This window comes from Harpegnathos saltator, unplaced genomic scaffold (genome assembly GCF_003227715.2).
Source record: "Harpegnathos saltator strain DR-91 unplaced genomic scaffold, Hsal_v8.6 scaffold295, whole genome shotgun sequence".
NCBI lineage: Eukaryota > Metazoa > Arthropoda > Insecta > Hymenoptera > Formicidae > Harpegnathos > Harpegnathos saltator.
The window spans coordinates 241,746-262,393 of NW_020230089.1; the positions used below are offsets into that span (position 1 = coordinate 241,746).

At 45.9% G+C, this 20,648-nt stretch overlaps 1 protein-coding gene across 2 annotated transcripts in view; it reads right to left on the minus strand.

Moving 5' to 3' along the window:
• Positions 1–20,648, minus strand: part of LOC105188789 (discoidin domain-containing receptor tyrosine kinase B) — a 166,784-nt gene that overhangs the window by 31,721 nt on the left and 114,415 nt on the right. For both annotated transcript variants that reach the window (XM_025299880.1, XM_011150422.3), the window contains exons 3-5: positions 15,527–15,629; positions 10,052–10,283; positions 1,715–1,862 (exon numbers count right to left, since the gene is read on the minus strand). In XM_025299880.1, coding sequence (XP_025155665.1) covers positions 1,715–1,862; positions 10,052–10,283; positions 15,527–15,629 — 483 coding nt within the window. The remainder of the gene's footprint in view (positions 1–1,714; positions 1,863–10,051; positions 10,284–15,526; positions 15,630–20,648) is intronic.

Genomic DNA, 20,648 nt, shown 5'->3' on the forward strand with positions numbered 1-20,648 from the left:
CGAGCGCATTATCCGCAATTGTCGTCATCGGCGCCAATCGTCGGTCGGGATTGGTTCAGCGTTGTTCGCCTCATGAAGTGCGCGTATTACGAAGTGCATTTGTTTAATCGGCGCAATTAATCGCGCGGGCCCGGCTCGATTTTGTTTGTCTCGCCGCCGCGTCGAGAGGCGAATACCGCGACCGCGATCGGACCGAAATTGCGGCAGTAATTGCTGGATGAAAGAGTCGCCAGCCTCAGTCCGTTGTTTTTCGTCCCTCGAAATCTCCACACGGGGGATATAACGTCTCCGGTGTTTGCACGACTATCGCACGGTGGAGGATGATTGTAATCAAGACTCTCGACTCTGCAGCAGGTCGCGCTATGGAGTTATTGATGATGACTCGGGTGAAATTATTGATCCCACTTTCGGCCTCAATACTTCATTTAACGTTGAATTAATACTCGGAAGTATTATATCAGCCGTTTCTGATTGCGTAATATTTAACCCACAGCTCTGCCGAGAGGTCTTTTTTTAAGAAACTGAGAGTCAATAGTTATTATATACTGAGAAAAAATTGTATTAAAATTAAACAAATATTTGTTCGAATACGACTGTGAATACATTTATTCAAATTAAGCGACTAGTTTCTAAAATGAAATACAGAGGTTCTGAATGTAAACTTTTTTCTTGAATTTTAGAAAATAATTGCTTAATTTAAATAAATGTATTCACACAAATATTCAAATTCGTATTCAAACAGATATTTGTTTAAATTTAATACAATTTTTTTTCAATATGTCATTGGCACTATAGTAACACTGGCTATAAAAATATTATTGCTATACAATGCGATTGTAAAATGTTGCTGCACATTGTAGGTAACAGAAAAGATATATGCTTAGTGTCGGAGATGATTAAAATTTTAGTGAAGTTTTCCACTTTTGTTCTCTCAGTCCGCTGCTGTTCAACCATGTAAATTTCATGTTATAGCACGTTTTACCACGCGAACATCTCATTTTAACGTACCAACTATACGACATAGTTGCGTGAATATGCATTAGTAGTATGACGACCGTAATGCATCAGCGTAGAATTTACTATAACTTTCATGATTAACTCTCCGCGCTGCAACTTGTATTTAAAAAAACGTGGTAAATTACAAAGAGAAATTATAAAGAAAAATGTAGAAGTCGTGTAAAAATTAATTACAGTTAAAACTATAATATTCGTATATTTTTTCATTAGTATCGAAATTTATAGAAATGAATAATCACAAACAAACAGCCACTCTTTCTTATCGGCCTCATTTTCAGCCAACCTATTGCAATCGAATCATCGCGAAGAGAGTTAAAGCAACAATGGAAATATGTCGGCTGACGCCGGCAACGTCTGCATTCGCAGTGAGCTCATGTTTACTCCAACCACGTTGTTTTCCCTCTTACTGCCAGCGTAACGATCTCGCGATCGCGAAAGTCGTTAGCGAGAGATCCGCCGTTAGCTCATAGAAAATAACAAATATGAATTTTCCAATCTTCGCGTATTAGTTCTCTCCTTCTAGCCGGCTACAAAGCCTCGAACGGGAAATATCTATTCCGCAATTTCGTGCCGTATAATTCGGCGATTCCGAGGGATAAGCGGATGCACAAAACAGTCCGTGGAACGGCGGCGGGACGCGGGGGATGTTTCGGGGAGAGACGTGAGATCCTTCCTACACGCACACCGTGCTACTTACTCATGTCCCGACATCCTTTGAGCTCGATGCGAAGGCACACCGTGCGCCGGTGCTCCGAGTGCGGCAGGATCCGGATTTGGCTGGCGAAGATAGGCGGGATCAATTTGTGCGACACGACGGTGGAGGTGTCGCTGTTGCCGGCCAAAACCTGCGGAAAACGGCGACGTGCCTAGGTGAAACATATGTAGGAATCACGGACGACGAACGGAAAAAGGAAAAAAAACGTCCGAGAGAGAGAGAGAGAGAGAGAGAGAGAGAGAGAGAGAGAGAAAATAAAATAAAATTGGCGACTTCTCGCGCGTCAACCGATGTAAAAATTCGAATTCGATTAAAAAGCGTCGTCTCACTTCGCGGGATAATGAAGCCACGTTTCGCTTTTCCTTTTTCCTTTCCCCCCTTCTCGCTCTCTCTCTCTCTCTCTCTCTCTCTCTCTCTCTCTCTCTCTCTCTCTCTCTTCCCCCCCTCTCTCTCGCTCTCGCCCTCTCGTTGTCTCTCTTTTTTTTGATATTCTGTGTTGACGAGCGAGTTTTTTCAGGCAGCCGCGGATTCGACGGCGGTAACTTTTATCGCGAGAGAACCACGCGTCGCTAATACGATTAAGCGGATAATGGACACTCTGTCCGGAAATTTTCCCGGTACTTATAGACGTCTCTCAATTTTTGGACTTCGTTAATGTAATACCCGGGCCGGCGAGTGTATGCGTACGCGGGCTATTCATTTTTCCAGACGGGAATATCGGGGGACATCCGTCCGATATATGGATGACAGCGGGCCCCGCCGGTATTTTGCCGATAATACATTTAGCATGTCGCCGTCGTGCATTGGATATGAACTTTTCAACGGTACTTCCGTAGAACGTAGATCTCCGCGTCGGATTGACGTCGTAATGAGGCGTTGCGATTTCTACTGCTCGGTTACTCGGAAAATTAAACGCGAGGCGTAACGTAGCTCGCTTCAACTCTCGACTCTCTCTCTCTCTCTCTCTCTCTCTCCCCCCTATCTCATCTCGCATGGCGACAGTCTCGTGTTCGTGATACCAGAGACGCGAAATTTTGATTCTGCTTCAACTCCGTGGATTTTGCCCAACTTGGGGCACTAAGACGGTTATTTACCGCCATATTTCTCTTTATCTTGTGAGTTTCGGAGAAAGACTTATTCCGAGATTATTCAATATTCTATCATCTCCATATTTTATATGTACCTAATTTTTATTCTTACTTTAAATAAATAATATCTTTATCATTTATGATGTAACTTACATATATCTGCAGGTAAAGTGAGATAAGCAAATATTAAATTATTAATATGGGTAATTAATCAGATTAATAAATAAATGAAACAAACTTTTTTTTTATTCGTAATCGTTTGTATATTTCTTTATCAGTGTTGAAAATTTCGATGGAACTTGAAGATTCAAAGGAGGTCAGAAGGAAGAAATAATATAAAGACAAAAATAGCAGTTGTATGTTCAATGATTTTTTTTAATTAATGATGTTTTAAGTCAACAGATATTTAAATATGGATTTGGTATAATAATAAGGCTAAACATAAAGTGAAGAAGAAAAAGTATTGGTAAACAAAGAAACAGAAAATAAATAGCAAATACAAAGCAGAGTAACTCATTATTAGATACGAAAAATTAAGTAACAGAATTTGTACTACATTCTAAATCCTTCCTACCCTTATATTCTAATTTTAGTTAAAAATTATTAACGACTTTCAATCGGTATAATTTTTTTTCGGCAGGAAATAAATACAGATACAGAAGAATCGCGCACTGTGAGAAGAAAATAATCATTGTTACTAAAATTATACTTATTTTTGGTTTCATATTAATTATTCATATTAATTTTGACTATATATTAATTATATGATTATAATAATAATTTAGATTATAATTATCAATATTTCATATTTCTCTCTCTCTCTCTCTCTCTCTCTCTTTCTCTCTCTCTCTCTCTCTCTCTCTCTCTCAGTATATAATAATATTATTCATGAAACTATAATTACTCGTCGTCTGATGAGCTCTAAAAAGTCTAAATTTCGACTCGGAATATCTCTATTCTCGATAAACGCGTCAAATGTTCGTTAAGATTGAAAATACCACGCATAACGAATAATCTCCTATTCAATATGCGTTCTTCGCGATATTACAACAATTATACTTTATTACTTTCCGTCACTATTCGCCTCCTTCTCCTCTTCTCCTGCTCACACATCCTTTATTCTCCCCGAACATCCCTTAGCGACATTCTTCAATTAATCGGCAGTCAATCTGTTCATGTCCTGTTCCGGCCCTCATATTGCATCAATTTGCGATTACATCTGGAAACGCGCATCTACACACGCACAAATACATGACGTGTATCGCCGCATCGCCGCGTCTTGCATCCTGGCTTCCTAATCCGGCATCCTGCTCCCTGCTGTTCCATCGTGGCGCTCCGGATATTCGCTCGCAGCACTGACACTGGAACTGACACTCGCGTAGGCAGCGTGTCGGAGGCGGCATCAACCGATTAAGATCTCGGCTGACTAAAATATTATCGGCAAATCGGCAATCAAAATTAATCGATCGTCGCGTGAATGCAACTATGAATAATTTCGTCGATCGGCGAAAATCAATTATTCATCATCGCGGTATAATCAATCAGATCGGAGTAATCGACCGATTTACGCACTATTGTGCGCAGTCGCGATTCGCTCGACGTTGATTTTGATTGCTTTAGTCCACTTAAATCTCTTTTTAGCCGGTCAACGCTCCATACACGCTCAGCGCCGTTGCGAAGAGATTCGATCGGCGCGAGGAACGCGCGCGCGTTAATTAACCCCCCTCCCTCCGCGCGCGGTTAGTGTTTAACCGGCGGGCTCATCGCGTCGGTCGCGCGAGGTTTATTTGGTCTGACGTTCGGAAGGAGCGAAAATATGTACGCACTGCGCTCCTCGATTTTACAGCCGCTTCGCACAATCTTTTTTGAATAACGGCTTTGCGTACGTTGCGTTGCGTACGAAACAATGAGATTAAGCGAGGCTCACGGTCGACCATGTGTGCGTTTCGCTCGGTAGAGCGCAGAGCGTTCGAGAGACGTCGTTACGACGCGAGGGGCTTCTCGCAACGCGACGCCGCTCCTGTCAAACATTTCAACAGGCCGCGAAATATTTTTACCACTCGACGGAAAAATTGCGATCGACGCGCTAACGCATCTGCCTGGTCGATCAAGATCTTAGTTGGCTAGAATCACCGACCGCGAATATCAACGATCAAAATTGACCACCGGTCGTTGTACGCGCGATTGTAAACAACCGGATCGGCCGGCGAAACGAATGATCGACCAGCGCATAATCGGCCAGATGGAAGTAATCCGCCGAAGCGATCGTTAGATTCGCATACGCAACAACAGTGAGAACTCGATGTTCGAAAACGCGCTCTTGAGGTCACACTCGGCTGTGGAAAGATACGCGTTGTAATGGCTAGCAAAACAATCGGTATGAAAGTCGCGACACTAACACTGCCGCCTTCTTGCCGCCTTCTAGGCGGCCATCGGTCCTGCCTTGCGTCGCGGGCGGGCTTCCCCGTGTGTTTCCATTACGCCTCACGACGCTTCGCGCGACGCGCGTGTATCGCACCGATGTGCGTCAGTCGCACTGTCGGCTTGGAAAATATTTCACCCGGGCTCCCGTTGCCGCTGTGTTAATTAGCACGCGCCGAGTCGCGCGTCTTCGCGCGAGTGTCAGTGTCAGCGTCAGTGTCAGCGTCAGCGTCGGTGCCGCCACGCAGCGGACGGAGCAGCCGAGAGCCCCAGGACGCAGGATCCGGAGGCCAGGACATCGAGACGCCCGCGCCGGTCAGCGCTGCATTTCCGTGTGAAATCGTCGATTGGCCGGCGAGCGACCGGCGTCTTAATTGGGATGCGGAAGATACAGCCGAGTCGAAATTTAGGCTGGCGTTCGTACTTCGTTATCGCTCGGTAATTCAGGTAATAACAGTTCCACGAGTGTTTGATTACCCGTTAACCCGTACCTGCGGCGGTTAGGTTAACGCAATTGATCTGTGTCATTGTCGCAACATACAACGTCCGTTGGGCAACGGTAGTTCGGCGGAATTTTTCGATCGTACGTGTTGCATGCTAGGGTTGCATTCGCGCGTCGTCATTGTTGGTTATTTAGGAAGCGACGACGGTGACTCACGCGTGTTATTTTCTCCTTTGTACGTGACTTTTATGCGCTCAAACGTTACAAACGCCGAGTCTCTGATAATGTCTGAGATATCGTTGCTGTTTCACAGCAACAGCAATCAACAGTCGGGATGCGTAAATGCGTAGGCACAATGCGTACGATCGAAAGAGTCCGCTGGCTTTGCGTCCACTAAACGTCGAGGCTACTTGTTGGTCCGTGTTTTTTTCATACAACCCGCATTTCTTTCATACAACAAAAAATATTGATCGAGACTACCTGATAATGGTATAATAATTTCTGGCTGCGAACAGCGGCTTTAGAATCTGATATGAATCTTGCAAGTGTTGACTTTTACGTCCAATAATATTCTTTGAGTCTTTGGGTCGCAATTACAATTTTGCCGATGCTTTCGTCTCATTTCTGTTTAACTTTATTGTACGGAGTCCAAATTTAAATACCTCTTGGTGAACACATAACACTATTGGACATAATTGTTACATCTGTCTTGTTTTACAGCTTCTCGATCAGCTCTTTTAAGAGCTCTTCAATTCTCATCTTTCACAAAAAAGAAAAGAAGGGAAAAAAAAAGAGAAGAAAAAGAGAGAGATTAGATGAGAGGAAAGATGAGAATAAAATGCGTTATTTCTTTTATCCTTTTACCCACTGATTTTTCCTTGAATATTTAATATTTGCTCCTCTTACATACGATATTTGCAACTAAGTTATAAAATTAAGTTATACAAGCGAGCAACATAATTGCATAATTAGTACTGAAGTCGAGAATAAAGATTACCGATGTCGGTAGAAATATTGAGATAACTGAATATTAGATAACATTTCGAAATAAGTCCCCCGGCAAGATTCGACATGGCGTACAGCATGGAGGAAACGGCAGTAAATTACATCTGCACAGCATCAAGATAGCGCCATTAGCTTGTACAGCACTTTATCTCGAAATTCTCCGTTAATCCCTCAAGTTCGATGGAATTTGCCGGATTAATGCAGAGCTAAAATTTCGACTCGGTATCACAGTTGCTGTCCGGCTGCGATAAGAGTGATAAGAGATTATCGGACGCAGTTGCGGCGCATTAAGTCAGCGGTTGTTGCATGTACGTCGACGCAAAAATGCAACGTATTTATTAGGTGCGCAATTAAGTTTCCGGGTTTCACACATGGACGGCGCTAACGACACATATAGTCGACATACATGTCTGAAGTTGTGTTTTTTTTATAACTTGGACATCTGTTAACAATAACCAGTCGTAATACCAACGCATATCGCAACGCAAAAATATATTTTCTAACAACGAAGATGTCGAGTTTTGTGGCAGATAAACAGCATTTGCGGGAAGCTTTGCTTTTCTGCTTTAACTTGAAAAAAAGTGCAGCTGAAGCACGTCGTTTGCTTGAGGAGGCTTACGGCGAACATGCACCATCGAAAACTACCTGTGAAGATTGATTTAAACGCTTCAGAAATGGCGATTTCGACACTGAGGACAAGGAGCGCTCCGGAAGACCAGAAACAAGCCGGAGGACGCCGATCTGCAAGCGATTATTGGATGAAGATGATACGCAAACACAAGATCAACTTGCGGAGCGGCATTAAACATGACTCGCCAAGGTATTTCCAAACGTTTACATGCCATGGGAAAAATGCAAAAGGAAGGGAAATGGGTGCCGCATGAGTTGACTGAGAGACAGATGGAAAATCGAAGAGCCACTTCCGAAATTTTGCTTCTGCGGCATGAAAGAAAGAGTTTCCTGCATCGAATTGTTACTGGCGATGAGAAGTGGATATATTTCCCGAAAATCCTAAACGCAAAAAATCGTGGCTTTCACCTGGCCAAGCATCAACATCGACGGCACGGCCAAATCGCTTCGGAAAGAAGACAATGCTCTGCGTTTGGTGTGACCAGAAAGGAATCGTGTACTATGAGCTGCTGAAAAGAAGCCGGGCGAAACTGTCAATGGGCACCGCTACCGACAGCAACTGATCAATTTGAACCATGCATTGCTCGAAAAACGGCCAGAATGGGACACGTGCCATCGCACTTCCATCGTTCAGGACACCATCAAAACGCTGAAATGGGATCTGCTACCGCATCCGCCGTATTCGCCAGATCTGGCCCCTTCCGATTATCACTTGTTCCGATCAATGGCGCATGGCTTGGCTGGGCAACACTTGGCCAATTTCGAACAAGTGCAAAATTGGTTGGACGAATGGTTTCGGTCCAAAGACGCGTCGTTTTATCATCGCGGTATTCATGTATTGCCAGAGAAATGGCAAAATGTGTAGCTAGCGAGGGACTTTGAATAAACCATTTTTTGTATTTCTCTTGAAATTTGCCATTTTTCAAAAAATTCCATTGATCAAAAAAACCCGGAAACTTAGTTACGCACCTAGTATTCCATTTTTACTCCCTCTGTACGAATTACACGTTGAACGATCGCCCGTCGTTAGAAGGACGAGGATACGTTGAGTCGATGGGCTGGGGACGGGAGCATGGGCCGAGGGGCGAAGGGAGGGGTCTATATAAGTAAGAGCGAACATTGAAGAAACATCGAGATCGGATCGTTCGCGGCACGAGCGGCGATTCTTCGCGGTAGGAATCATTCGACGATGGAAAACGCGCGCGGCCATGTCGAAGGCGTAGCGATGCGTGATTCAATCTCGAACAGGGGGCGATATTCGAGAGCACCGTACCGTCGCTTGAGAAGAAAAGGAACTCCTCTCTTCTCCCTTTCTCTCTCTCTCTCTCTCGCGCGCGCGTGCGCGCGCGCGAAGATGCGGAAAGAAAGAGAGCGCGGAGAAGAAACGTCTGGCTTTGGAAAAGGGGAAGTTGCACTTTTAGCGACGCTTAACCATACGTTACGGGCACGAAAACGTTTTGCGCGATTCTAACACACACACACACACACACACACACAGAAGCAGATCGCTTATCGATTGCCGCTATTCTCGCTGTCCCGTTGTACCGCTCGCGCGAGATCTGGATCCTGCGCGTGGAAGAAGGAAGAAAAGGATCCGCGGGAGGGGACGGGGGCGGCTAGGAGAGCGGGGAGGGAGTTCCGTGCGAAATCGAGCTCGAAGTTGGGAATATTGTGATCCGATCAACCGTGAAACAGAAGGATCTTGATATTGTAGCGGCGGGAAGCGTTTTTCTTTAACGCGAATATTACTTCTCGTGGGGCCGATATTGTTCGTTAATCCCTCCATTTTTTCTCTTTTCCTTTCTCGTTTCTTTTCCTCTTCGTCTCCTTTGTTCTCGTACGGAAATCGATTTTGACTCGGGCGACGGATTTGCCGGCGAGTCCGGAGTCAATTTTGCCCGAGCAGAGATGTGTGTTCCCGAGCGGGGACGTCGATAGTCTTAGAATTACAAACGATTCGGGGAGAAGGGATTTTCGCGGAGTAACTCCCGGGAAAGCGAGCAATCGCGAGACTGCACTTTCCGGCTGAAATTTGCTTTACACGAGAAACAATGTTATCCGGAATTTAATTTCAAAGCTGTACAAAATGTCTCCTAATTGGCGTTCATTAATTACACAGTGCGAACCCGTGTTCAAAGTCCTCCGGTCATTCCTCCGGCGGAAAATTATTAAATTATATTAAGACCGTCGTTGTTACATTCTGATTGCTATTATGGTTGTATTCTGTCACTTGAAAGACTGTTCCGATTGGCTGCGCTTTTTACTCAACAATCCCTGCTCGAACATTAAACACCGTGGAAAAAATGGCCCGAGACGTCGAATTCGTCTTCGGACTCGAATTCTCATAAGAAGCGGCGCCGCGTGATTAACGAGCGTCGATTAAGCAACATCCCGTATAATCTCTCGAGAATTGAGAATCCGACCTCGTCGGCGGGAGAAATCGGTCGCGGGAGATTCGTCCTGGGAGAGAGCTCCTATCCGTCGAAATAACGATCGCGAGCTGACGCGCGATTTCGTCTCGTCTCGCGAGTGTTCGTCTGTTCGTTTGTTCGTTCGTTCGTTCGTTCGTTCGACGCCAGCTAATTAACCGCGGAACGGCGGCTTCGGATTGATTCGACGCGAATTAAATTCGCTCGCGCTAGCCTCCTCCTTTTCGTCATGGGGGTGGGTGTGCGGGGAGTGGCGGGGTGCATCAACAGATGCATCGTCGTGCGGCTTGCGCGCGCGTCTTACCTCTTTGTTGTCCCAGCGCTTATACCGCCGCCACTCGGTGAAGCCGGGACGTCGATATTCCAGGGTGTAATCCTCGACATACTCCTGGCCGCGGCCGTGATCGTAACGACCCTGCGTCTGCACACCGGTGACGACGTGGGCGCCTGGCAGGTCGACCTGGAGCCACTCGCGGACCCCTTTCTCTATTTGGCTCTTCGGACACCAGGCACCCCCGGCGGTCTCCTTCCGGAGTCTACGGAGAACACGTTATTAGCACGGCTCACAGAGGACCTGTGTGAATTTAGCCTTTCCCCCCCTCCCCTGCCCTTTTTGGAAATTTGAAAAGAATCCTTCGCGCCCTCTTCACTTTCTGGCGCCTGAACAAGTTGAAAAGCTATTTGAGAAAACGCGGCCAATTTCACGAAGCTCCTCATTTGTCTTGTGTCTGTTGTGCCACAAGTGGGTAGGGTCTCGTTAACCCCCGATAGGAGGTTTAGAGCAAAAAGAGTTTTGCTTCTGAAAGAATAATGTAACGGAAAGTGATGTCTCTTTCGAATTTGGAACATGACCCCGCGTTTGTTTCTCTCATCAGCGTGATTTTATTTTGTGTTATTTGACTTGAAAATATAGATACATGTGGTGTGTAACTTCTTCTTCAAAGTTACATGTTGTAATAATGGATTAATTAATACTACGCGCGCGCAAGGAGAGAGAGAGAGAGAGAGAGAGAGAGAGGGAGACTAGAATTCCCACTTCTCTCTAAAGTTTACCGTCGCGGCGGCGCGCTTTACGATTTAATCACATCGCGGTGAATTAAATACACCGCCACGCGAGTTTCATTTATTAGAAATCCGAATCAATTAGTAATCTAAACGAAGAAGGATTATGAATTATTCGCAAACGCCGATCGGAGACGCTCGCGATTGAAATTTGCAGCTTTGCGAGTCGTCGTGCACAACTTACGGGCCGGAAAGATGCTAAAAGTGCGCGCGCGCGCGACAGGAAAAGAAATTATCGAACGTTTTGTGATGGCAGTTTGTGGGGCGGAGGAATTGTGTGCGGCTGAGGAGATCCTCAGACTTTTAATTTCGAAAATGCCACGGAATTATCGTTTTACCGTCTCGCCGGCCGTAAAAAGCTCGCCCGCGCAATTATACCGTGCTGTGCCGTTACTATCGTGCTTACTTCCTGATAATAACCTTGCGTAGTGTCGGTTACTCATGCGAATGTTGCAACGTAAATTATAGTTTTATAGTATTTGTTACTGCATGACCGTTTCGCGTTGCTTCGTGACGGCCGTACGATAAGCCTGAACGAAAACGTTTCACGGCTACGACGATCATAACGCAATGCAGAATTTAGCGTAATTTGCAAAAGTGCACGGGAGACAGGCTATCAAACGGTCCAAGATAATCGTTGCCGGGCGAGAGATGGCGCGCGCGCGCGCGCGCGGCAGGAGAGAACTACAGACTTTTCATTTCGGAAGTGTCACGTAATTATCGTTTTACCGTCTCGCCGGCCGTAAAAAGTCCACCCGAGAGATTATAGCGCGCGCAATTCCGATATTGCCGTGCTTACCTTCCGATAACAATTTTGCATAGTGCTAATTATTCATGCGAATCTTGCACCGTGCAAATGACAGTCTCATAGTATTTTTTACTCTGCACGCAAACATTTCATTTCATTATGCGACAATCATAAGACGGGCTTGAGCGAATACACGTTTCGACCGCATGACGACCGCACCGCAATATCAAATTTTCTACAGTCTACACGAATAGGAAAGGTAAATTATTGAGTGGTCTACATTTTGTAGAGGAGAGTCTTCATCTCGGAAATATCGCGTAATTATATCGCTTTACCGTCTCGCCGGTTGTAAAAAGTCCACCCGCGAAATTGTAGCGTGCAATTCCGATACCATGCTTACTTTCTCATAATAACCCCCTGTATAATGCAGCTACCCCAACTATATAAATTACAGTTTCATAGTATTTTTTACTACACGAGAATTTTATTTCAAGTATATATTAACTGCACGAACACATCCGTCCGTCTCTCTCTCTCTCCCTCTCTCTCTCTCTCTCTCTCTTTCTATATTTATATGTCTATTTTATACATCCCTATATTTATATGTCGCGAGTATGTGACAGTCGAGTTTGTCGTAACTCGCAGGTCGTAAAAAGCAGGGGAGAAAGATTATCGTACGACGCACGTTCTGCAGAGGGGAGGGGGGAACCGCGCGCTCGCGGTATATAAGACAGGAGCGCAGACTTTTAATTTGGAAAATGCCGCGGAATTATCGCTTTACCGTTTTGCCGGGGCGTAAAAAGTCCGGCCGCGCAATTACATCGCGCGCAGTTCCGTTACTATCGTACTCTCCGAACTGCGAAGAACAATTCGCAAGACCATTTCTGGGTTTTAAGAACTTTCATGTTCCGTAAAGTGTACTTAAACAGTGAATCCGTGATTCACTCACGCTTCCACCCTCCCTCTCCCTCTCTGTCTTTTCCAGCTCCAGCTCCTCTCTCTCTCTCTCTCTCTCTCTCTCTCTCTCTCTCTCTCTCTCTCTCTCTCTCTCTCTCTCTCTCTCTCTCTCTCTCTCTCTCTCTCTCTCTCTCTCCTCGCCGTCCTTCGCGCCGCCGCCGCCGCCGCTGCGGGCCTGCGCTCTCACGCTTTTCCCTCATCGCGTCGATTATTTACGTTTGTGTTAAATGGCGCTAATAAAAGTCCGCGCTGCCTCGACCACTTCTGATCGAGTGGCGGCGCCTCGTACTTAATAACAAAGTTAACTTCGCCGTAGATCGAGAAGATTTCCCCTCGTTCCGGGCCACCTCTCACCGACGATTGATTTCCGGATAGCGTTTGCGCGCCGGGCCGCGTCGACTCTCCACTTCCCGCGTATAACTCGGTCCTTATCGCGAAAGAACTTTATCGTCGCGCGAGACGTGTCAACGACGGCCGGTGCGGCGCGGCGGCCAGGAGCCTCGCATTATTAAGCGAATCGCGGAGACACGGCACCGGTACGGTCGCGGGGCGTACGCCGCGCGAAAACTCGCTACGTGTGGAGACTGGAGAGTGTCAATCGCGCGCCGCTCTCGCTGTTAATATACTGCAAGGCGGCGAATCGACCGACCGATCGGGAAAAACCGAAAGAGAGGAAGCAGCTCTCTTCTCCTTCGAGTTCTCTTTCCCGCTCGCATAGGTACGGAGCTATCTTTCGTCTCGTTAAAGATTATACAGCGTGATTCCGCGGGCTACAGAACTTGGGTACCGAACAATGAAAGAACAATGTCCCGCGGCGGTGGTGGCTGTACTTTTACCATCGGATCTTTTTATATTCTTCAACGGCTATGTACCGGCGAGTGTGCATGAAACACCGCATCAGACGCTCGTCTCCTTCGCCGGGCTCTCTTTATCCGCTTCCGTTACATATTACGCTCACACGAGCGCGCGCGAGAGTTTCCTTCGGACCGACCATTTGACGTATTCGAGGCTTCGGGCGGTCCTCATTTATCAGGCGCGTCTGACGTCTGATCAATGAGCGCCTTTACCACTGCTTTAATTATCCGCCCTTGGAACGTAATAATCCGCCGCGCCGCGGCCGGCACGGCGATCCGTCTCGCGCGATTTGCGGATCGCGTACATTTCGCATTTCGCATTTAGTTAGTACGCTGCTCTCTTTTTTCGAAAACGCTCCGCTCGCGGAATACCTGAACGGAAAGCGCGTTTCTCGGAATATTCTTTGAGACCAAATTCAGGTCGTTAGGTAAGATTTCCCGAAAAATCTGCCTGCATCGGAAAATGCGCGCAGATTCAGATTGGGAGCGTTTAAATGCTTAATCTCCTTTAAGACGAATTCGTTAGAATCAGGGAAAAATGGATTTCATGTTAGGATGATGTAAATGCGACATCTGTCGATGGTATACAGCGAGATTTTTCTTCGTTTAAATGGAATTTTGTGTGGTGTAAATGTTTGCTCGCAGTACTATTTGTTATATCCTTGTCGATGCTCCGTTTCAATCAACAAAGAAAAACTGAACATATCTAGACGCACACATACGTGTCAATAATTCTGGGAAGGTTGCTGCCTCGATTCAGTTCTTTAATTTTTCCTTTTTCTAATTTGTAAATTTTGTCATTTGTTTTATATAATTCGATAGTCGATATTAGAACGAGACGCTCTGTTTGACGCCGTAAAAGAATTTTACCCACTGAGAGGAAAGAAATCGCGGGTATTTCCACGGTGTTTCTGCTTCAATCCATATTTGCGCGGGATGAGAATTACATGTCCAATCGCCATCGTAATGGGGCAACTTCGGAACAAATTTGGACAGACAGATCGGGGTATACGGAGTATCTAAGAAAATCTCGAGAAATTTCTACGCGAGTTCTCGCGCTTCTCGCTCTCGACTCGCTCCCGATCGCGCAGCGTTTGTTCCGTATATGCGTGTGTCAAACGGAAAGTTTAATTTTTCGCAATTTCCCCGTCCCGTTCGCTGCCGGACGTCGCTTAAATAAATCGATCAAACGAGCGAAAACAAGCTGCGTTACACACGTTATATATTCGACGACGCGTTGTGTTTCGTTATCTCTCTCCCTCCCCCCCCCTCTCTCTCTCTCTCTCTCTTTTATTCTTTCCTCTGTCCCTCTCCCTCTAGATATCCCTCTCTCTTTTTCTTTTGGACCGCGAAGTATATATAACGGCCGAATTAAATCGTAGTAAAGCGCGATCGTTCTCGCCGGCGGAGCGGAGATTACAGTTCACTTAAAAATGCCACACCGTCTTCCTCTCGGTCTGTGTTCCTCTATATAAAACGTGATTGCCGCTTCTCAGGCCGAGAGAGAGAGAGAGAGAGAGAGAGAGAGAGAGAGAGAGAGAGAGAGAGAGAGAGAGAGAGAGAGAGAAGCGCGATTGCGCTTGACAGTCACAGGCGCGCCCGGCATGTAACTCGAAGGAAATTAGGTTTGAATAAGTTAAATTCCCGGCTCGAGAGCGTCGTCGAATCAATATCGCTGTCGCGCTGTGTTGGAAAAAGCAAACTCCCGCGGATACATAGTCCCGGGCTGAATGAATGGCATCGTTGAGTTATAAACAAAACTCTTTTTTCTCTGTCTCTCCTCCTCCTCTCTCTCTCTCTCCCTCTCTTGCACGCGCGCGCGCGCGCACGTGGGCGGGGAACGTGAAATATAGGTGAAATCGATTCGCGAAGAAGAGCGAAAAATAATGCGTGACACTCGCTCGCGCGATCCCGCCGCGCTGAAACTCGCTGAAACCGGGTTCGGTGGACGTTGTTGGACGTGTCCCACTCGCGTTGCATTAAAACGGTTAGTGGTCACGTATATCTGGTTTCCTCTCCCCCTTTCTCACTCTCTCTCTCTCTCTCTCTCTCTCTCTATCTCTCTCTCTCTCCTCTCTCTCTCTCTCTCTCTCTCTCTCTCTCTCTCTCTCTCTCAACGTCGTGGAAAAGGGACGCGTCGTAAAAGTAATGCACTCACCGGCCATTTCGCGGTCCGACGTTCGTCACATACGACGAGGACGCAGTGATAGCTGAATCCGGTATGTCACCCGACTCCATCCCCAAGGACTGGTTGCATGATCCTGAAACACGAGCGTGTTGAAGCTCAGTGAATGCGCCGCAGATGTCGGCGCGGATCGCTCTCATTATTGTTGGGGGGCTTTATATCTGTTTTCTTTTTCCTTTTTCCTCTGGCGGGTCTGACCGCTTGGAATATTAGCCGGCAACTAATTGGTAGTTATAATTCAGGCAGTTACAATTCGTCCCTGAAAATTACGGATTCCGACTGGCGAGTCCGCGAAAATTCGAATCTCAAAGTCGCGGTTCTCCGAATGGGAAATCCGAGTGGATGCAATTTGCCCTTCGCGACGCGTTTCTTCAGAAAGATCTGTTCGCGTTTTCGGACTTATTCTGAAAACTTTATAAGACACGGAAAGCTAAGTGCAAAAATCTTCTTTTTGTAAGACGAAGAAGAGAGACGGGAAGGATTGCGCTAACATTTGCAGGAATTTTCGCCGGAAAGAACGTTTGCCTAGCCTCGTCGCTTCAATCAAACGAAATCCGGAATAGTTTGCACCGATCGACGATTTCGGAATTTTGCGTTTATTGCATAAAAAACGATCGCGTAACAATCCATTTCCAAATTAACCCTCTTGCGGTTCTATTGACTGGCAGAAATTAGTATCAAAATGGTTAAATTCTTTTTGCGAACGAAAATATTTACTTTCATGTTTTATAATAGTTTTCGAACATGCTGATTTCAAATTTGAAGTTGTTGCAAAATTCAAAATGGCGGATCAAAAATAGCGGACCTGAAAATAGTAAATCTTGGGTCTAAGCATAAGCCGGTTGATTTGATACAAACTCATATTTTCCCATAGTTTTCACTCACAAAGAAACCAATCACTTTTTTATCATCAGTCTTGATGACCGATAATTGTTGTCGATGTAATAAATTAAGGAATATCGCGATGGACATACGGAGCTTGAATTTTTTATTTTATCGAGTTCAATAATTGGCAGACAAACGGGATAAGGTTCTCTGCTCGATTCTATAAAAGTTTATTGATTTATCCTACTGAAAAAAAGACGGGGATTTCTCTCTGATTGTAGAGACAGGCCATCGTCGGGCTTGCGATAGGGGTAGAATTTCCAATCGGTATCGCAGCGCGATAACCTATTTCGAGACAAATTTCGGGATTCCGTTCGGAATCTGTGCCGTAAGTGAGGAGATCTTGGGAAATTTTTATAGCGAACTTTGATTTGCGGCAAAGCATACGTAACTATTGCGCAGTCCGCCCGTTCTTGCTGAATAAACAAAAAGTATTATAACAATATTATTTATATTATACTGATAGAAAAATATAGTTGAATTAACTATAATCTCACTATATTTTATAGTTCATTTTGGCGTCAACCATATTTTTATAGTTCGTGGAATCTGCAAAATATAGTCGAACAAAACACAAATATATAGTCAATGATTGTCTTAAATAATTTTGTTTAGTTACTTCTACCACATATCTGGTAATTTCTCATTCACAAATATAGTGAGATTTAATATTCGTATAGTTACATCTGTCATCATTTAGCAAATATTCTGGTAATATTGACTATACATATAAAAGAGTTACTTTACCTACCATTTTATATTTGTATCCAATAATTTTAGTTCAACTTACTATAATTCTAAGTAAAAATATTATATAATTGGTTATACTATACCTATACCGTAATTATTACCGATATTATGGTAATACTTACTATAAATATGATATTTCGGACTATAATTTACTTACTATATCATTATAGTTCCAAATATCATATACTTTTCTCTCAGTGTACCGCTCTCAGACATTTAATCGTGAATAATTTAATTAGGCCAAGAAAAGCCGCGCAAAGGTGACGAATAATTTTCTTGCACGCGAGTATAATAGAAAAAGATTATTTTTTATTAATCTCTGTCACATCGTGCGCGGGTCTCATTCGCTCAATTTAACTCTTACACAACCGACTCTGATTCGCGACGAAGCGTACGTAATTGATCGCGTACGCGACAAAAATTCCCAACGATTCCCACTTGCTTCTGCTGAATAAACAAAAAATATCTAGCGACTTCGATCAGAGACGATCAGTCGCGACAAATCAGATTTTTCGTGTATTATTCATTTTCACGGATAACTTGCGCTAGCGACTCCGATTCACGGCGAAGCGTGCGCAAGCAGTGCGCGCGAAACCGCGACAAAGAGCGTCGTCGAGAGATCCCCAACAATTCCTGCTTGTCTCTGCTGAATAAGCAAAAAATATTCAGCGGCTTTGGAAGGGTCGATCGATCTCGAGAAATCAGATTTCTCGTCTATTACCTATTTCCGGTTTCGATAATTGGCTCGTAGCGGCTCCTTCGGGCTGTCTCCGCGACCGGACGGTTCGATAATTATTGCTCGTGATTACTCGGAATAAATTTAAGTATTCATCAGAGGAGACGAGCTCTCTCCACTCCAAATGCAACGTTCCGTATTGTGAATACAGGCCTTTCGAGGCTACCATCGCGAGCGTTAGCGATGCTCCTTGTCCGATGCCCCGTCGCGCGAGGCTTTTCAAACGGAGTCGATTGAAAGAGACAATAGTGCGTGGTATCGAGTGCACTGTCGAGTTCATGGTACAGACAGAGAGAGAGAGAGAGAGAGAGAGAGAGAGAGAAAGAAACAGCACTCTTTAAAGTTCGAGTGTGTTCGCGGGAATCACAAACGTAAACAGCAATTACGACGACGTCGTCGTCGTCGTTATCGTTATCGTCGTCGTCGTCGTCGTCGTCGTCATCATCATCCTCGTTGTCGTCGACGTCGTCACCGTCGCCGCAATCGTTGTTCGCGAAGTTGGGATAAGTGGCAAATGGCTGGAAGCCTCGAGGCGCATCGCCGCCGGGATATTATCCAATCGCTATACTTATTAGTCTTTCAGCGATCTCATTCACGTTTCAATTTGCGTTACGTTTACTGTCATTCGGTTGTAATCTTTCCATTAAAGTTTTCGTCGCGCAACAAAAAGCTGCGCGCCAACGGGACTCCCTCTCTCCGTCCTTCCGTCTGTCCGTCGCGGTCGTGTTCGTCCACGGCGGCGCTCGTTCTCATCCGTCGCATCGCGGAAAATTCATACCGCTGCGTGCGGTGGATCAATCGCCCTGAATAAATTTATTCTGCGAGATCGAGCGCCGCGATCTCTCTCTCTCTCTCTCTCTCTCTCTCTCTCGCGTTTTTATTTACAATTACAGAGAGACTGGGGAGCGCGCGCGCCGACATTCATCTCGCTGTGCTGGTTAGATTCTCGGTCGGTTTGCGTTGCATTTTTATTTTCGCTCGACGAGCGACGAAAGAATACGACGTCGATTCCGATAATTATATTTCGCGATTTCGATGATTGCTTATTTCGAGGCACTTTTGTCCTTTCTTTCTTTTTCCCCCCTTTTCTGAAGAAATGAGAACGTGAGACGCGAAAAATCGCGCGAATGGCGAGAGAGCGCGATTCAGCTTCTTGTTTCTCAGTTGAGAATGGTGTTGCGCTTTATGACGCCTCGTATAAGACGCGCCAAGGTAGACGCGATTATCCCAGACTGAAGTAAGTTAAAGCAAAAGCAAATGAGAATTCCGAACTGGGTTAAAATTAAATTAGAAAGAAGCTCTCGCTCCTGAACGATTTGTGGAACCGACTTTGCTAATTAAATAATCCCGCTGACTGACGCAGGAATATTCTATGAACGCGTTTCTTCGCGCGCACGGCGCCGCGCTTTCGCTTGACCCGTGAGACGCGCGACGACGATCGACCCCATTCTCCTCATGCAACGCGTCGTGTAAATTATTACTGATTAACAGTGACATCGAATTAACTGCGTCGAGGTATCTTCAGTCTCGCCCTCGTTCACTTTCATCGACATTCGAGAATCTCTGATTGCGCGAGTTATCGCGCGAGTCTCTCAGGCTTAACGATAATTCGAGAGAGTATTCAAATAAAATTCAAATAAAACATTGAAACGGTACGGTGTAAAACCGGGAGATCTCGTCGCAAATTGGAACATTCACCTTATCAGTCGTCAATATATTTTTCAATAACCGCCCGATTTCACCCGTGTCGGACGACTCGTCTTCCGAGCCGACGGAATCACCCTGACGATCTGACGAGCATCCGCGAGCCTCCGATACGTAGATAATGCAAATCGAATTCACACAAATTTTAAACGCCTCCGCGACACGTGCATACACATTTGTCAGCGTGTTCTTACGCGTCTACGTGTGCACAAAGCGAGCACAGCGTAACAGTCGCTTGATTTATCGTCGGAAGTATGACAACGGAATCTACGCGGAATAGCGAACGGAGCCTCCACGTTGGAGGGGTTGGGGACGACGCGTCCTCCTTCCGTTTCTCAAATCAGCGAGCAGGAAGAATCGTTCGCGTACCTGGATTCTCTGATCTTATTGGTCTCTCCCCCCCCCCCCCCCCTCTCTCTCTCTCTCTCTCTCTCTCTCTCTCTCTCTCTCTCTCTCTCTCTCTGTTCCTGTCTCTCTTTCGCCGCCGTCGAGAGCGACGTACAATCGAACGTGAGCACATGTGTATGGTCGATTAAATCTTTTCGTATGCCCGTCAGCTCCGCGGTTTATGTTGGCTCGCTTAACCCTTTTTAGAGTAGCCGTGAGAGAGGTGAACGATCGGTCCGAAGTCGAGGAGAGGAGGACGGAGGAATTTCTTCTCGCGTCTCGGCTGTCGGCTCTCGCGAGGCGGCGGAGGAAGTCAGGCAATAAACATTGTGTCGCTATTGCCGCGCGACTCGCTCCCTCGAAAGTAGCGTTAAGAGGACGGCGAGGAGGCGGGCGGCGATGGCGCGCGGTGCTTCTATCAAAATCTACTAGACGTCGTTACAACGAAATCCACTAAAAACTTCATAGATCTCCCGGGCGGACGAGCGGCTCGGGCGAGCGCGCGCGCCGCTCGAAAATTCGCAGGAGAAAGCTTTGCGGTGTTAGCAAAGCGAGGAATATCGTCGAGCGTGACAAAAGGTCGCCGTGAAAAACGTTTTCACGAGGGTTTAACTGGCCTGACTCGCGACGCGA